This window comes from Cupressus sempervirens, chromosome 5 (genome assembly GCF_028749045.1).
Source record: "Cupressus sempervirens isolate cs-2001-9-10 chromosome 5, ASM2874904v1, whole genome shotgun sequence".
In the NCBI taxonomy this organism is placed as follows: domain Eukaryota; kingdom Viridiplantae; phylum Streptophyta; class Pinopsida; order Cupressales; family Cupressaceae; genus Cupressus; species Cupressus sempervirens.
The window spans coordinates 30,847,119-30,867,436 of record NC_143122.1 but is presented as its reverse complement, the minus strand read 5'-3'; the positions used below and the strand labels follow the sequence as shown (position 1 = coordinate 30,867,436).

Below are 20,318 nucleotides of genomic sequence, written 5' to 3'. Positions count from 1 at the left end.
TAATAATTTATTTAGGAGTTTTATTAATAAACTCTAAATAATATTATTAGTTAAATTAATAAATATGATATTTAAAACATCTCATGATTAATTAAAGTGAGAAAGAAAATTAATTCAATAAAGATATTTTTATTTTAATTGCTTAAAGTTGTTGCATGAAATTTGTATATAGAAAATTCAATATTTAATTATATTTAATTAATTGAAAAATTAATTAAATAAATAAAATTAAATTTAAAAGATTAAATTAAAGTTCTAATTTTAGCATATTTATATTTATTTTATTTAATAATTATTATTTAAGAGTTTTTCTTTTCTTTTTTATCGGTAAATGGCCAAGGCCATGATAATTTTATTAATTAAAATAATAAATAACAATAGCTTACTCTGTTCAAATGGGCACTGGTAGGAAAGAACGGAGAAGAAAACCTCCAATCTTTCCCAGGACAAATGTCCTATATTATTACAATTTAAAAGGGGCATACCCCAGTGAACTAAATCTATGTGTATATTATGTGTACAAAAATACAATCGATAAAGGGCTATACCCCTAATTACCACATCTTCATTTGAAATCTAAAGCTGCTTTCAAATGGTTTTAGGCCATTGATCCATCAAAGAGGAGAATCTGATATTTGAAAGAGACTGCAAACCAGTTAATAATATAAAAAGTTAGAAATGAAGACGCAAAATTAAGATATACCATCTAAGGAGTAAGAAAAGTAGTAGCCTCCCATGAATTGAACCATATACAAAACAAAAAGATATAATAGACAAGTGGAAACTACGACAAGCTATATAAGAACCAATATACTATGAGATGCTCCCTACTCTACCATGTTGAAGAAACATAATAGTAGAAAACCTTGCATACTAGAAATTAACTAATATGAATTGCAATCTAGAGAGATCGAATATGATAAAATGAAGTAATCAAAACATAGGAAGTTGAATTCATATTCAATTAAGCTAGCAATTTAATAATCAACCTAAGAGGATTAATGAAAAACAAAAACATAGTACACATGATAACTAAAATGAATAGAGCAGATAGTACATGAAATAAATAATCTCTGGAAGGGTAAAAGTACAGATAGCTATGAAGTGAAAGAACAGAGGAAAGGCCTTAAATCCAAACCAAACCCCTGCTTTCAAGAAAAACACAGCCATGTCTAGAAAAGTCATACTAGGATCGAGAGGAACAAATGCTATAATGTCATACAAACAAAATACAGCATTCGAAGATCATAGAGCCAAACCGAGCATCCAATGGACCAAACCGAGCATCCATTGAGTATAACGAAATAAACAAAGAGCCCATGTCGACAAGAGATAGTCAATTAAACAACCTTCATAGTTAAGAAATAATTAAACCAAGAAAATCCATACCATCCATATAAGCCAAAGAGATACCTTTTGAGTCTTAATCGAAAACCAGAGGGTAATCTAAGAGATAAAACCAAAATGGAATAGAAAAGTATGTGTTAATACTTAAGAGCTAAAAACTACATAGTTTTACAAATGAAAATGAAATCCTTCAACCCCAAAATAGAATCCATGTTCTTAAGTAGAAGAAGATAGACCTAATCGATATATACACTGAAGATAATTTCAATTAATTAAACTATAACTTGTAAGCTAAGGGATACACACAAATAGGGGAAAATCGCATACAGAAGACATATGCCAAACCCACAACAGAGCAGATTCAAAGGAACAAATGAAAAAACAACCCATATTCAGAATGAAACCAATATAAAGAAATATAAATGCCAACTTGATCACAGCCCAAGAGGAGTTTCCAAAAAGCCACACACATTAAGAACAAAGGGGAACCAGATCCTCAGATAAAAGCATAATCCCCCAAAAGCCATGGATTGAAATTGTCCTTAATAGTAGTCATATATTATATATATATACCGAGAAGTTCATATAAACAAAGGAGATAAGTCTTGGAGTATGAAAACTTTGCTTTACAAACTATACATATATATCAAATTGGAAACTAAACCAAAGAGTCGTAAGCGTACTAACAAAATCGCTTAGTCTGTATAAACAAAAGCCCTAATAAGATTTTTTTGATCCTAAGAAACTATCACATTTCAGCCAGACCTCTGCCTTCCTTCCACAGGACCATGATCACATCCATGATGTCAGTGCACTGCTCCACCTGGTAGTTCGGAGGAAACTCAAGTTCAAATTTCCTTCTGCTCGTCCTTTCTGCATTTGGAGTGCAATTATTTAAGAGTTTTATTTTAATAATAAACTCTAAATAATATTATTAGTTGAGTAATAAATATTATTTAATTAAAAAGAAAATATTAAAATATGTGAATATTTGATTAATTAAAAACCAATGAAGTTTATATTTTAAATTAGAAGCCTAAATTTAGAAGTCTAAATTAGAGGTCTAAATTTAGACGTCTAAATTTAAAAAATTGGTTAAAGAATGATTAGAATATGATGTTATTTAATTAATTAGAAATTAATTAAATATGTACTTCAGTTTAAAGTATTTATTTTAAAAGTCTAATTTAAGAAGGTGGATAAAAATAGAATTAAAATATTAAAAGATTAAAGATTTAATATTGTTTTACTATGATTATTTAATTAATAATTATTAAATTAGAGTTGCATTTAAATAATGAGCTTTAATTATTCTTATTAATTTAAATAATAAACTATGCTTTAAATAGTGCTTACACTAATTAATAAAGTGGAGGAAAAGAAAATATAAAAGAATATTTTAATTAAAGAGTTCTTTAAATGTGCATGAAAGAATTAAATTTAAAATATTTGATTAAAGTTCTAATTTAGACGTATTTATATTTATTTAATTTAATAATAATTTATTTAAGAGTTTTATTTTTAATAAACTCTAAATAATATTATTAGTTAAATTAATAAATATTATATTAAAAATGTCACATGATTTAATAAGGGAGAGAAAGCTTTAATTTAATAAAGTTTATTTTAATTAAATTGCATAAAGTTTGTGCATGAAAATTGAAATATAGTAATTAAAGACAAAGGGTTTTCAAATGATTGTAGGATCAAAGCCTTGATTTGAGGGAGAAACTCTTTATTAAGGAAATTAGAACTCATTTCTAGATACACAAGTTTGGAGGGGCCAATTTCCAAAAAAGAGGGTTTTCGAAAGAAAAGGAAGATTCTTGCATGTTTGTGTGTTCATTGTTTTAGCATCATATTCAAGTAGGATCTTGTGGATTTGTGCGGTAGTTGCTCGTTCTTTGAATTCATGTATGTTATGTTTCTATTTTCAAAATTTCTCTGGGTTGAAACTCTTGTTTGAGAAAATTGATTTCCATTATAGAATTGTCTATGATTTAATCTAAAAACCTTTAGTAAATATTGAACTTTAAGGTTTTCAAAACCTAATGAATTATGAAATTCACTTTTGTATGTGCTTTATGTGACGTTTGATTTACTGGTGTTGGGGTTTTTGGGTTTGTCTTAGCTTTGGTCAGCGAGGATGTTTACCAGAGGCTCGAGAGTTTTGTTTTGTGATGTCATGATGATGTTTTGATCTCGGTCTTTTATACTCAACCATGGTAATGTGTCCTGTATGCTCTATGAGGTGTTTTGATCTATTGATTGTTATTGTTTTCCAGTGTTCTCATGAAACTGAGGTGAATGGTGTGACTTATCTGATATAACCTTTGAGTCTTCGATCAGTTGTATTTGGATTGCTTTTCAGTATCTTGGTGATGTCATGTTATGACGTAAATTGGTTTATGTGTACTTGATTTTCAATTAGTCCTATTAGGGTGATTGGAGTGATGGAATCCATGATTATAATCAATGTTTTTCAATACTTGTCAGTTGCTTGTTTAAGAATTGATGTATGATGTATGGTATGTGGTTTTTTGTGATCTTTTGATTTTACTGAGCTTAGGGTAGGTTATATGTATGTTAAGTTGGGAAGTGGCTTGCAATGGAGGCCAGGGCCCAAAGTGGCTGCCAGGATAACTCATTGTAGGTTATTTAATAAGTGATAACATTTCATTAAATGGGTTTAAAACGAATTAACAAGATATTGGTACCATAGAAAGTCATTAAGGGGTTGAAGGATTAAAAGACTAGTCGGGTAACCTTAGAGTTGACTCGTTAGTATGCATTGTCAGTACGAAAGGATAACATTTCATTAAATGGGTTTAAAACGAATTAACAAGATATTGGTACTATAGAAAGTCATTAAGGGGTCGGAGGATTAAAAGACTAGTCGAGTAACCTTAGAGTTGACTTTTTAGTATGCCTTGTTAGTACGAAAGGATACTAGTGCCGCATAGAGTCACTAAGGGGCCAGAGGATTAAAAGACTAGACGGGTAACCCTAGAGTTGGTTTGTATGATGACACTTGCCCACTTGCATAGTAGATTTCCTATGTGTCTGTGTTGCCTCTGGGATTAGTTGATACTTGTGTCTTGGTACCCATTGAGATAGTTTGCTTTCAAGTGATTCCTTGAACCTAGATGTTGGTTTTTGACTTTTGAGTTTGTTATCCTGTTTGGGACTTGAGACTATCTCCTCAGCGTGGTGGGAGTGGGTCTTTTTGGGTTCCATGAGGTCGAGTGGTAGTGCTTTTTCTTATACCATTGAGGTCTAACCGTTGGATGCCACTGCTAGATGTGTTCGTGCAGATGTTCTTTTCTATCTATTCATGTATTTCTATGATGGATGGTTATACTTAGTGCATTGTATTTGATTTCATAGATCTTACAAGATGATATAACTTATTTCATGATGTATATTATTTTGGTCCTTCATACCCTGTGACCTGTAGAGTGGATGATGGTGCATTATGATTATTGCCAAGTGGCATTCGAGATGACTGTATATTATTTAAATGGATTCATACTTGTACATTATTCTTTGATGAAGATTTATTATATATTGGATTTAGTGTTAATTAAAACTTAAATGTGATTCAACATCATGGGACCCTTAAGAATTGTAATATGTTTTATAGTATGTGTTTATGTGAATATTAATTGCTTCTGCTATGTTATAACTGTTGTTGTTAAGTTATTAACTTTTTTTTTAGTAAAACTTTAGGTTACTTCTTTTGGGTCACATAGCGGGGTGTTACAAGATCAGCTGGACAATGAGTTCGATGGTATTGCCCCTGAAGCTATTTGGACAGTGGGTGCATTTGCCTTCTACAACTCCTAACAGGGTTGGCACAACTCCTAACATGATTCAAAGTCCCCTAACAAGGACTGATATGTACTGAATGTATTTCATTGGCTCCTAATAGAGTTTATCCTCTTACTAGGAACTTTAATATTAGTACATCATTTTGTGGGTACCATCCCCACTAGGATTTTCTCTCTGATCAAGGGTTTCCCTAGCTACCATATCTGGTGCTATTGTGTATGTCTATCTTCTTATGGTTGTTGATTATATTGTTCACATGCTTAAGGTTTAATAATGTTGATAAAATTTATATTGTATGTAGCACCAACAAACAATTGCAATCAGATCATGTGGATGAAACAGACGTTGAAGGACACTGGGATAGAGTTTTTAGAGCTTGTTAACATAGATTGTGATAACACTAGTACATTGAGTATCTATAAGAATCTTGTGGTACATTCTAAGACTAAGCATAGATCTATTAAGTATCATGTTCTAAGAGAAAAAGTTGTAGACAAAGAAATCATATTAGAGTGTGTAAATATAAAAGAGCATATTGCAGACATTTTTACGAAGCATTTGCCTACAAATACATTTGAGCATTTGTGAAGTATGCTAGGGGTTATGCCCCTACCGACTTCTGAGTAGATGATGCAAAGAGTGCATCAATCCAGTGGCACAAAGCACTATTGTTTATTTGGATTGAATATTGATGCTTCTTGTATGGGGAGTATTTGTGATTGGGCAAAGTCATCAAGGACTTTTCGTAGTTGGTATGAAATAGTGTCTTAGGACACTTGAGCTAGTTGAAGACTTTGAGCAGTTGATTGACATAATGATGCCTTTGTCATTGACATCAATGGGGTAGATAGTCACATGAAAAACATCTTGTGATAGTATGTGGGAGATGTATGTATGGGGGGGAATTGTTCATGAGATATTGATGTCAATGGGGAAGTATATCAATGGGGAAGAAGTGTGAACAATTGATGTCATCCATGTAAGAATGAAAAACACTGATGGAGAGTTTTTCTTGTAAGTTTCAAATTTAATTGATGAAGCAAATTTGAAAATAGGAGAGCTAGAGTTGGATTTGGTATTCTTGGAACTTAGATGTTTTTCATCTATGTTGTCATCAATGCCAAAGGGGGAGATTGTAAGCATGAATGTTGATGGTATTTTTTTTTTGGAGGGGGTGGGTGGGGTGTATCCTAAGCATTGGAGAGTTCGTTAGCATGATTGACATGTTGCATCCATGACTATGTTTGTCATTGATGTCAACATATTATTATTTTTGTAAAGATTGGTAGAGTAGCAGACAGATAATGAAGTCATACAAACTGTGTAATGATGATGCAGTTAAGTGCAATTCAAGATATATTCTACATTGTGTCTTGATGAAGTGGACGAGTGCACGTGCAGAGTGTCGAAGACATGCAAGATTTATTCAAGAATGTCACAGAGGACAATTTATAGAGTACATACCTGAGAAGTGGTTTCTAATGTTTGGATTGTATCTGTTAACAAGGATAGAATCGTGATAAGTAAAGTTAGATAGTGACAGTAGACAGCCTAATGATGACATCAGTGAGTGTGCGAGGTCGGAGGTCACACTTGTGAAAAGTTGTAATTGCTATGAGTCAACATTGTTTTGTAATTGTGAAAAGATATGATGTTTTGTAATATCTTAATGAGGTCATATTGTAATTAATTGGGAAAGCCCCAAGGCTAACTCAAAGGATTATTTCGAGCATATGGTATAAAGGAAGGTTAATTTCCTTTTAGTGAAAGAGGTATGTGAGTGAGTAAAGTGTGCAAGTGTGAATTGTACAATTGTTATGTGAAGTTGGTAAATGCAAGTGATCAAAGGGATTAGAGTGATGCGAGTTTGAAGATCTGTTATTGAGATCTGAAGAGGTTTGGTCTAGTCAAGAGGACACAGAAAGTTCAAGTCATTCTACATTCTATTATTTTGCAAGGAATAATACAAAGGTTAGTTGGACACTGAATTTGGTGTTCTTCCCCCTAAAACTGTTTGGACAGTGGGTACATTTGTCTTCTAGAACTCCTAACATGGTTGGCACAACTCCTAACAGGGTCAAAATCTCCTAACAGGGATTCAAAGTCTCCTAACAAGGACTAATATATATTATATGTACTAAATGTATTTCATTGGCTCCTAACAGAGTCAATCCTCTTACAAGGAACTTTTATATTAATACATCATTTTGTGGGTACCATCACCACCAGGATTTTCCCTTTAATCAAGGGTTTCCTTAGTTAACATATCTGATGTTGTTGTGTATGTGTATCTTCTTATGGTTGTTGATTATATTGTCCACATGCTTAAGGTTTAATAAGGTTGATAAAAGTTATATTAATCTATTGTAAATGTTAAATATTATATATCAAAATTATATATTATGTACCATCTTCTAATTTCAATTGGGGCTAGGGTTAAAGTTATATTAAAATGGAAGTTAACAATTAGTTCAAATTAATATTTTCTTCTAATATAAAACTCTAATTACTAGGGTTAGTATTAGGCCTCACTTAGGGTTAGAACAAGTGTTAGAATTCAAGTACAAGGTTACTCTTTTGAGATAAAGCTTGGGGTTAGAGTTATAGTTCAATTGCGATTAACATTGGCTTCAAATGTCAAACAGAATTCATGTTATTAATGCTAAGATAAAATCAAAGTAATTTTATATATTGTGTACCATCTTCTAACTATAGTTAGGACTAGGGCTAAACTTATATTAAAGTGAAAGTTAACAATTGGTTCAAATTAATAATTCCTTCTAATATAAAACTTTGATTACTAGGGTTAGTATTACGCCTCAATTAGGGTTAGAATAAGTGTTAGAATTCAAGTACAAGATTACTCTTTTGAGATAAAGCTTAGGGTTAGAGTTATAATTCAGTTGGGATTAACATTGGCTCCAGATGTCATTAAGAATTAAAGTTATTAATGCTAAGATTAAAATCAAAGTAACAATTATGTTACTCAAATTCAATTAGTACTAGGGTTAATGTTAGCATCATGATTAAGAGTGTTATATTAAGGTTGGAATATAATTAAGATTGTGATTTTATCTACAAACCAAATTATGATCATAATCCCAAACCTAACCATAATCTCATCCTAATTCAAACCATAAGCCTAGCACTAACCATAAATCAATTTTCAATTATAATCAAGGAATTAATCTTAACCATACCCTAACTCTAATTTGAGCCTTAACCCTAATTGTATATCTTAGCAAATCCCTAACTCTCACAAACAAGACATCAATGATTAAGTATCAAATATATTCACTATGATCTATGCAATAAGCTAATAATTTCAATAGTAAAAAAATTAAGAAGAATTATGCGAAAGATCTCAATTATTAATTTATGTTTACTATAACACATCTTAAGTTATTACCACTAATTCTTCTATTTGTACCCTCCAATATATCATTTCTAACCATTGCACCATTGCAAGTGCTACAATAATAAATCATTTCCTATAGCTAACTAAATTACCTCCATGTCAACATTACTACCCATTTAAATACATTATAATGTCATTACATAAGTGTTCACCGTGATTTATTCGACAATCAGCCATGGCGTTCAATACATCCTTAAGGGCTAGTTTTCGTGTTGAGTTCTATTAGTGAGAAACATTCTTAATGAATTAAATAATAATATATTATAATATATTTCCCTAGAGAAGAGTGCATCCTTTAAAAATCAAATAGACTAATAATGATTTATTCAAAAGTGAGCCACGGCATTCCTTACGGGGCTGGTTGTGAGGATGGCAGTGTTGCAATCTAAACATTCATAATGGATTAGGTAACAAAATCTAAACGCCATACAAACAAATTTATGACAACATGAGATCATTCCAGGCAGATTATTTGATCATGAAAGATAATTGTTTTTGTTCCCAAAACATGCAAGTCCATAGTTTGAAATTATCTTATAATTACACCCTTCAAATATTATTGTGTGCTAATCAGAGGATTAAATGATAAAACTCATGATATCCAATCATTATTTCATTATTTTTTGTCATTGTACTGTATTTCAGAAAGTAAATTGAAGTTAACCATCTATCATTTACTCTCAAAGTACTTCATATTGTATTTCTTGAAGTTGTAAAATGCATTTTGGTACGGACACAAAGACCCAGGGAACATTCAAATAACAATGCCATAGAGACAAAGTCCTGTAACAACAAATTTAAAAAAAAAATTCTCTAGTGTACTATATTCTGAACAAATCAAAAGGCCGCCTTACTGCAATATAAAGCTTTATTGAATATTTGCTGCTTTCAAAGGCCACTGGTATAAAGAGAATAAAACTGAGGAATTTGTATGGGTTCAAATGCCAATACAAGAGTGTAATGAATCTGGGAGCTTAAAATTAGGAACAAAAGTAAGCTCCTCAATCAAATTCAATAAACTGAAAATAATGTCACTTATTGACGAGTCATTCAGTAATAAATAGCTAGAAACAGTAAAGTAGAGATAGCAAGACTGCTTTGTGAGAAGATTGAAAATAACATAGACAAGACACCGGTGTTAAATACTACCAATGCAAAGAGATATCTTGTTTCTGCAAGAATAGAGTAAATTAAAATTTCAAAATTGACCTTAACCTCAAAATTCAGGCAAGACTAGATGCTACTGTGGTGGCATATGCCTGTAGTAGAGACACTGTTTGTTCCGTCACAACCCTGTTACGAACCTGTCTTGCCCACTCTGCAGCAACACTTTCTGCTTTGCTTCCCTGCGTACCCTTCTCTAAAGTATTGGCTGCTTCAATAAGCCTGCCTTCTACCAGGCAACGCTCAACATAAGAAATTATAGATTCAATGCCTTCGGAATGGAATCCATCTTCTTTAACCTGCTTCACAGTTTAAATGATAAATATCCAGTCAATCCGCTACTAAATAAAAGTGTTGGAAAGTTTTTCTTAAAATAACTAAAGAGGTCACCTTGACAGCAGAAGCAAGCCGAGCCAAGGCATGAGTCAATACACCACCTCCACCACTAGATGGAATTAGTGCAAGTTCCCGCAATGCACCTTTCAGGGAATCAAACTGCATAGATTGCTAGTTATCAATGACAACAAAGGAATACTCAAAGAATGCCTATATTCTTTTGACATTGCAGTTAATGGTCTCATTTACTTGAAGAATAGAAAATACTAAATTGCACAAGTAAAAGATGCAAAAATACTAAGACATTTACCCCACACACACTCACACACATATATATAAACAACTACAAACTATGATGAAATATTGTGCATAGATTTCAAATTAATAAAATAAAATAATTTGCTTCCTTTGATACATAAACAATAAAGTTTAATCAATTTTGATAATTAAAAGAATGTGACATATATCATATTTTCTATCGTGTTGAACCTTCCAAGTGATCTACAAGCCAACTGTCTGCTATTTTATCTCATTTGGTACAGTTATGTATCAAGTCAAACATGTATTGCTGGTGCATGTTACGGACTCCAGTTCAATAATTCAGGTCATGTCTCTGGTAATATATACCCAAGGCAAATGCACAAGCCCAAAAATCTGGTAAGGTCTAACAGTCTATTCTTGGGAGAATGGTGTTGCTGGAAGAGATTTTGGTCGACCTTCTGAGCTCTATACTACAACCAAAGGGAAGATCTGCATCATGGTGATTCTTCTATGTAAGCCAATATGGACTTTGGCTTAGTCCCTTTTTGTGTTGGACAATGGAGTATACTGGCTGAAGGAATATGTTTCCCGATGTCTCAATGCACATCAGTGTAATGAAATCTAGCTCAATAGAGCAAATGTAACATTTTATGTTTATAGGAACTACCCCCTCAGTAGTGCCTACTTACTTTTAAAAACACCCTCCAATTTATTTTGGTTCATTTTTCAATTTACGGACTTTGAAAAAATGCATACAGATGATAAGTACAGAAATAAGAAAAAAAAAACTAGAAATGTTTGAACTTGCCCTAGCTGTGGCTGCTAATATCATATATTAAAAAAACTAACTAATAAAACACCGGTGACTCGAGACTGCAACTTCAAAAAATGTATGACCACAAATTTTCTATTACATGCATTGTGCAATTTATGACAATGACCTCTACAGATGTATGCCCGCAATTTTATTATTAATGCACTGTGACCTCCCACAAATCTTCTCGAAAAAACCAAAAGAACTCACATTTTTTAGCTTAGCCACCTCTAGATAATCACCAATTATTAATTAATAACCTCCCACAGCTACTACATGATGGCTGTGACTAAATATTTTCTACTGCCCAACACCCATGTGAACCTTTAACGTCCTTCAGCTCCCACACTTGACACCATATTGATAAAAAGACCTACTGACAATATAATATTTAGATATTGAAATAAGCATAAATAGCAACAAAAACGTGACATTCTACCAAGATTTTAAACACTAAAAATGGTAACAAAAAAACTAATTACTAAATCATTGCAATGACTTTATTAAAAAGATCAAGAATTATATTAATTATTCTGACAAGCAAAGAAGCAGCCATTATTTTTCCATTTCTAAGTGTAGAGCTCTTTCCCTGCGAGCTGTATGTAAGCTAAGGGTTTCTGATTTAATCTTTGTTTGAGGTCTCTTATATCAGTTTCTTTGTTTCCATCATTTTTTGTATTTCAATAATTCCCCACGCCCTTTACCCTATATTTTAAAAATACCGTACCATTTCCTGTCACTCTCACAATCTTCCATAGCCCACCACATTTACTATTTTTGGGATAGCTGTGTTTTCATGTATATATACATTTAGTTCTTAATTGCTGACCCTTGAGTTGCTTGTGTTTTAAAGTTACTCACTAAATGTAATGCATTATAGAAAGCAGAAATAATGTTATCACAGTACTATCGAAAAAGTCAAAATGTATTTAGAGCCTTTGATATTTCCACCATCCAGCTGGACAATGGTTTTGGGAGTGATACACAATGCCTTTGAGATTTCTACCATCCATAATAAAACCACCACCACACGTCCAAGGTTGCACTCTTCAATTATGCATTTTTCAATCACACAAATGCAGTCCACAGTGATATCATTAATTTGATTGTACTGAATGCAGTGTAACAGTATTTGACTCGAAATGAGTGAGTATAAGTCAACCACTGCCAACAACGATTTGTTTCACTGAGCCTGAATCATGCAGATTCCTCACTAAAAAATTTCTTCTAATAATGGTTTCTTTCACCAGATCTCTACCTACCAAGTCTTCGCATTAATATCCTATAATTAATATTCGTCAAGCACAAACGAAAAAAATTCATGAATAAATATGAAACTGCAAGAAAAACTTCAAAGCCTAAGTCCACAGTGACGCTTCAAAAACATTTCAGCTCATAATGATAATCAAGCCACATGTTTGTGCACCGTTCTCTTTAAAGAACTATTTAATGAAAAAAATACATGAATAGAAAAAACAGAAACAAACCTTTAGGTGCAACTGTGCTTCTGTTTTTGATCCTTTTGTCAAAGTTTCTGGGGGTAGTGACGACAGTGCAACATCTAACAGACTGTCTTTGTCAATACCTTCCACAGATGCACGAAGCACAGATACTTCCTTATGGAGAGGTGCACCCTTCATCAATGCATTTTCTAAAGCAAATGTTCCCTGTTCAATATAATAGCTCAGAAAAGTTGACAAAAATGCTTCAATACATATATAACATGCATGACATACTAGTGACCAATAGTGGCAAAATATATGCCATGTGTCTGACTGACTAAAGATCATACAGATTATAAAGGAAAACAAAACAAGAGATCACATTATGTCAAAGAGATAACATGTATGAGGAATGTCAAACTCCCAGCCTAATATCATGAAATAGCCTTTAATACAAATTCAAAATGCAGAATGAGAAAGCAGATGCTACCAGTGCAAGTTTGTGCACAGAGTGACTTTGGCGGGCCTCCTCTGAACGAGCATAGAATGCTGTATGCAGGGCATCTATCTGCAGAAGAAATAAATAGAAAACAATTAGAATACGACACTCTATCCACTAATCCACAAATGAACATTAACCACAATTTATTCACAATTTTGAATCACATAAAGAGCAATTAATAGAGAATTGTGAATATCAGAAGATTTCAAAATGTTTGCAATCACAGATGAATGATTAATTGAAACTTAGAAGTGAATGATTATAAATGAGTAGTTAATAAGCAAAGAAAATACTTGGATGTTGGCATCAGCTATCCCATTCAAATGTGATGACATCTCATTAGCAATAGCAGAAGCTGTTTCTGCTTTTGCAAGCAGTTGTGCTTTCTTCAGCTTCATCTCTGCCTCTTCCTCCTACTCATGACAGTAAAAAAACATATATATAGATTCTGAAGAAAGCAAATTTCATTTACAAAGAGAATAGAGAGAAGGTATCTAGGAAATGTTCAAATCAGCTGGGCTTGATAAACAAAGTACCTTACGCTGAAGCTCAGACTTTAGTCGTTCTGCTGCTTTCTCATGAAATGACTTTAAAGCAGCAGCTGCTTTTGCTTTTTCCTTGTTCAATTCCTGGATATATGACAACAGTGAAAATAAAGTAAAAAACTGAACACCTCATCTAATTGAATGCAAATTTCTAAGCACATTGAACAAGGACAATAAGCTGTATTGCATTTTTTTCTGATAACCACATTATTTGAATTTCACACCTAAAATGGAAAACTGAATCCTTAATAAAGAAAGGTCACATTCAGATTTTCTATACAATGAGTTATTGATTATTGACTACAATTGTGTGCAAGGAAAATAATTCATTTTAGTTTGTGCTTCCCATTCACATAATAATGTTTCAACTGTGGAAGCATTTAAGCTCACTCACTTATCTAGCTGTAGAACTACAATCCATTTTCAATAAATACATCTGATGATGATGAATTATTAATCTACTACTCTTACACAAAAACAAACATTTATCTTACTAAGAAAACGATGACATATTTCAAAGGTATAGCCACTAATTCAACAGTGTAGCCATTAACATATAAAGTCTCAAGTCATCTCTTAGAGCGGGGAGCATCTCTAGAATTTTCCATTTCTACTATTAACAGACTAATCGCATATCATTTTTAGAAGTGTAAACTTCCAAGTTCCAACAAACTAGATGTTAGTGCCCATAGCTGAAAAACTCAGAAAGTCAGCTTACACAAAAAATGCAACTCGGCAACTTAAGACTTTGCCTAAAATTCATTAGAAACACTTTTTTTTGCAAAATTCAAAGACAAGATATATCCAAGGAGTACAAAAGCGTTTCCTATTATATTTGATTGATTTCAATACAAATTGAGTATAAAATCGCATCCTCGTGGAATCCTAATATATTAGTTAGTATAATGAATTCATGATCATTGCCTTAGAACATGATTCAGCACAATACATAAAATTCATATTACAGCATCATACATCTTCCTCTTCCCTGTTCTAGTTCAAACTTTGGAATAAATTCTTAATTTCCAATGACCACATTTGAATCTTGGATACTGAGTACGATATTTCATCATTTATATATTGGAACATCACACTAAGATTTGATTCCTAAGCTAAAGTGTTAAATAGTCAAAGTTGAATTATTTTTCCCAAGCTTGATTTTCTCCTTAGTGTGTGATGTTTAAGGGTGACCTTGATAAATGATATTATGATAATGATAAAATTACTTGTCTAAGCTCTCACTTTTCGTCTCCATTCCTAGACACCCTCACTGTAATCAAATTCTTATATGACAAAACACATTAAAAAGTGGGGGTTGGGGAGTCGAAACCCTAATGGTTGAGTGGCAGCAATGATAAGTTACACAAGATGTTAGATGAGAGGAAAACCCAATAATATAAAGTTGCGACTATTGTTTGAACTTTGAAAGTCTTTGCCTTTTTTTTTATGAAGCCAAATTTTTCCCACAAAATTGGGAGTTCTCTAAGGAAACTCGGCAAGTTTTTGCCGCAAGTTTTTAATGCAAAATTCACAGAGCCAAAGAACTTGCAAGTTTTTGAGAACTCTGAGTCCATCTATGGTTTGTGCAATTCCAAGTGCTTGACAAATTACAGGCCTTTTGTAATAACTGATCCAGATTCCAAACGAATCTTAAGCTTTGATCATATTAGGACTCAATAGTTTTATTTGTGCCATATGCCATCTTCACCACAAGCTTTAAGACCTTTTCAAGAATACATGCCAATGTCAAGATTCTCTGACTTCTCTTTTTTTATGCTGAAAAAGATAGATAGTAAGCATTGTTCTACACAGCTACTTGATAGCATTTGCATTAAACATCAAATCAGAGGAAACAAAGCAAGGAAAGGCAAGCAGCTGTATTCCTTGCAACTGACATGGCATCTTCCCATCTTCCATGCTCAAAATAATGCAAAATTTTCCATAAAAAGTTAAACAATCAGAGAAAGGTGGTTGAGAAAACAACAATGTTATTAGGAGCTTCTTGTGCAGAGCCAAATGTTAAAAAGGTGACGAAGTGGAAGAATATTTGGAGATGACATCCGTATCCATGTGCAAAACAATCCAATGATTTTGACTGCAGACAACTTTATGACGATACGTATAAAATGCAACTAACTATTTCAGCCACAAGTCAATTCGTCCTATTTCAAAAAAGATAGAATGACAGAACACTCATATGAAGAGTTGAATCGATTCTTCCTTCCAATATTTCAGCCACGAGTCAATTTGTCCTATTTCAAACAAGATAGAATGTCAGAACACTCGTATGAAGAGTTGAATCGATTCTTCCTTCCAACTTTTGAATGTGTGATGTTCAATTACCTCCTCATCCAATCATGTACCAAATCCTTCAGCATAAATACATCCTTTGGCATTCAAGCAAAGGGATTCTCACCCAATGGATGGAATTCTTCTTTCATAGCACCAATATCGTTACTGATTTGGGTTTGAGTTTGATGGTTTGGGTTTGATATTGACAGTTCGGCCCATGGTGTTTGATATAAAGATGAGCAGTGGAATGAATTAGGTCAAGCCCAAGAGGGCTTTGACAATTTTAAAATCAGATTCAATATCGATCTACGTGTTTTCAAGACCTATCAAATTTTGATCATATTGGTGTAAGCAATCAAGGGAAGAAGCATGAAATTTGTTGTGATTGATAGAGTAGAAGTGAAATATATACATTTTTTGTGGGAATGTTCAGTTTAAACATGGAGCCTTAAGAAGCAAGTGGCAATACATATTGTTTTGACTCAAATACAACTTGATCAACTTTGAAAATGACTAGTTCAAAATTCAAGCAATCAAGATCAAATTTAACTTGGAGGGGAAGATCAAATTCAAAGTCAATGAAAATAATTTCAGGTTGATATGGTATAACCTTAGTCACAGGATTTACCAATTTCAGCCATGGGGTTTGAAATTCGGCAAACTTAAGAAGCTCTAAACTTTTTGTTGTTGATTGCCAATAAGTTCAGACTGAATAGATTTGAGGTTTTTAAAAATTGCCTATGTTGATAGCATTGGCCAGCATCGTTATCACTGCAGATCAAATGCGATTCAGACATTTTAATTGACATTGCTGATTCAGACTCAAACACAGTTTCAAACATGACTTAGGCATGATTTTTAAAAAATAATCCAGATGCGATTCAGATTTCTGTGCTGCCCGCTTGCGCAGATGTGCGCTTGGCTCCCTCTCTCACAACTACTGATTTTTCAATGTGCGCCCAATCTGTCTCTTACGGCAAACTTCACCCATCCATAGTCAGCAAATTTAGATTTAGTTTTTCTACAAAGTCTTTTGTATTTAAAATAATATTTAATATCATTATATTTTGGTTTTAAAACTATTTGTTTTTTAATTTTGTTGTCTATATATTAAATTTTGTTATTTTAAAACGATTAATTAGAGATGTATAATTATAATTTATTTTTTGTTAACTATAATTATTAATTACATATTAATAATATTTATTCTTAAATTTCTAAGCATTTAAATCGTAATTTTTGAAAAGTTATTATGATATATTCAAATTTTATATAGTATTGTTTTCTTTTTGGTTTTATTATTTTTATTTAAAATATATATAGGTGAATGAAATGACAGAATTTTTTTCTGACTTTTTTTTGTCTTGTCGAATTTTATCCAAATTTTACAATTGTCGAACACAAATTCGAACTTGAACCTTGTGACATAAGGTATAACAATCTGCTTTATTTGGTCTCCGCTTCCAATTTGAATCTGCCTTGCTTGGTTTCCATTTCCACTTCACAGTCTACCTTTTTTCGTCTCCATTTTCACTTCACCCATGAGAGATGCAAGTCAAGTGCCTTACTCACACTTGATTTCCACCTTTTGATCATGCAGGTGCCTTTTTTGGGTTGAATTTCCACCATATGTTGCTTTCACCTGCCTGATTTGGTGTGAATTTGCACCACCCATTCTTGACATGGTCCCTTATTTGGTGAGAATCCCACCACTCATCCTTGACATGGTATCTTATTTGGTGAGAATTTCCACCACCCCTTCTCGACACAGTGCCTCATTTGATGTGACTTTCCACCAACCCCAATTCAAAACCAAAACACGAAGTGCAGATCGAAATCAAAAAGCAGGAGCAGCAGATTGAAATTCTTCATCCAGCCTTTTGAGCAAAGATGCAAGTCAAATTTATCAAAATCATTTAAATTCAAGCCCAAATCTGGACTTAGCCAGCAATAATTCAAGACTAGGAAGCAATTTTCACCCAGATTTTGTGGAAATCATACTGGTTGACTATCTCCAGGTCTGAGTGTTTAGACTCAAAGTTTAGCATCAGCAAGGTAAGTATTTCACTCCATGTAATGTTGTGTGATTGATGAGATGCATGGCTTGATGGCAAATTTTAGTAAAAATCGCATGGTGCATAAATCTGAACTTTTAATTTTACTTGATCATGATCATACCTTCAAGGTAAAAGTTCAATAATACATGTTGGATTTGGGAGTTAGATTCAGATAATGTTTGAAACATGTTTCATTTTATTCAAATACAACTTAGTTACATGGAAGTGAAAACAATTGGCATTTTCACTCAAGGGGGGATATGTTCATTAGTGAGCTTGTTATCATGAACTTGATTTATTATTACTAACCATATCCTCAGTTTGAAACACTAAGATTAAAATGCTAAATGCCTAAAGTAATAAACGCTGTATTACAGGGGCCTGATAATGGTGACAATTCAAAGTCAGAGGAAAGGTGTTCTCAATTCAAGATCAAGGTTGGACCATCAAAAAAACAAGTAAATCAAAGAAAAGCAAATTCAAGTTATGTCAATGAGAAGGTTTCAAAATTGAGAACTTTTAAGGATAAAGAAGACTTCATGAAGATAGAGGCAATTTTTTAATATCAGCCATCACAATTGAGGGCTTGATAATGTTGGGTATCAAGATATATTTTCTCGTCATCAAGAGATTCTTTATCAAGTCTACGGGATATGTATGTTGAGGTGGCGCCCAATCATCTCCAATCAATCAAATCATGCCAAGTGTCCCAGTGGAAGAGCTTAGCAATATTATATCTAGATTCGTTGAATTTGCAAAAAGGGAAAAGTCAAAGAAAATTATCTTCTAAAGGAAGATTTAGTGTAAGCCCATGTGGCGTTTTATAACTGGCCCACTGATTGATGTCCTATAAGATTCTACCTAATCAATTTTCTCATTGGCTTTTAAATGAAATCTAATTTTCTTTTTGGCCCACATGGTAGTGCCTTCATTAATTGGTAGCATTTAATAGTTGTAGTGTTTAGGTAGATTAGGGCTATGTTGGATTAATCTTCGCCCTTGATTTCTGATAATCCTGGCCACTCACTATACTGGGATCTATTATAAAAGGCCAAGGCCGCCTTATTTATAACTCATCAGAATAAATTACAATAAATTGAAAAGAATATTGTTGAAATTGTTGCTATAATGCTACCAAAATTATTCCTTCTTCATTACTGGTTTTCTATGGTGAACATTTGTGACGTTTTGAGTATTGCATGGTTTCTATGTTTCCTGATCCTCACTTAGATTAGGATTTTATTTCATGTCAATTAGAAGTAGTGTTTAGTTGAATGGAAGATATTTTGGATGCGTCTTTGTTGAACTTGCATAGACCATACCACTAGCCTCTTGTTGATTGTAAGTTTGCCTTTGTGTGATCAACTGGCATATTCATAAGCTTAACTTCGATTATTGTTTGCACATTGATATACATCTATTGGTTGTGTTAATGGAATGGTAGTAGTTTGAACATATAAATTTACCTTAGGAGATCGCACTAGCTTGGTTGCAGTTGATGATTTAAAACTAAGTATTGCAGAGTCACAAAGGCATTCATCATCTCTTGCACTGTATGACTAGAATAGCTTTCTATCCCTTATCAATTTGTTTGGTTGGAAGTAGTTGAAATAGGTGATGTCCATTATTAATTGAATAACGTAAGTCCTTGTGATAACCAGCATATCACAACATTACATAAGAGTGAAGTCCAAACTGGAGGGAACATTGGGGTGTCTCTTTTGCTCACACAATCCACATACCTTGTTTATCATACAAGCTTCCTAAGTTGGAGATTTGGTGTTTCATTTGAAATGCTAAGTATTTGTTCCTACATTTAGTGGCATAAAACTCACATCAACACGTGGATTTGGTGAAAACAATTAAGAAATCCACACATTTTTGCAGCAATAATCAATAGTCAAATATTAGTCAAACTCGAATGTCATGATATATATCAAAGTTTAAAATTAATAATAGTAGATACTACATCATTTTTTGTGTTCAAATGAATAGTTTGGAGATCAGATCGGATTGGAATCAAGTTTTTTGGCAATATCAATGTTCAATCATTTGCTGCTCCATTTGGACATTAAAACTCATGAATGACCAAGCAGGAGCAGTTTAAAATTTGTAACGAATGTGCCTGTGATGTCCAGATCTGATCGAGCAGATTGATACCTAGTGAGAGGAGATTCCACTTAAGGGCCGAATGATCAGTTACATCTTCTGCAAAAGACTTAGACATTTTTAAGAAAGTTAAAAGGGTGGAACGTGTTGTTGTTCAAAACATTGCCAAAAAGAAAGTAAGGATAGAAACTGACTTTGCT

The 20,318-nt window shown here is 32.9% G+C and overlaps 1 protein-coding gene across 1 annotated transcript in view; it reads right to left on the bottom strand.

Moving 5' to 3' along the window:
* Positions 1-9,446: 9,446 nt before the first annotated feature.
* Positions 9,447-20,318, bottom strand: part of LOC149554441 (MICOS complex subunit) — a 91,701-nt gene continuing 80,829 nt past the window's right edge. Inside the window, exons 6-11 of the mRNA XM_089828493.1 lie at positions 13,652-13,744; positions 13,409-13,528; positions 13,104-13,181; positions 12,659-12,838; positions 10,151-10,255; positions 9,447-10,059 (exon numbers count right to left, since the gene is read on the bottom strand). Coding sequence (XP_089684619.1) covers positions 9,820-10,059; positions 10,151-10,255; positions 12,659-12,838; positions 13,104-13,181; positions 13,409-13,528; positions 13,652-13,744 — 816 coding nt within the window. The 3' untranslated portion in view covers positions 9,447-9,819. The remainder of the gene's footprint in view (positions 10,060-10,150; positions 10,256-12,658; positions 12,839-13,103; positions 13,182-13,408; positions 13,529-13,651; positions 13,745-20,318) is intronic.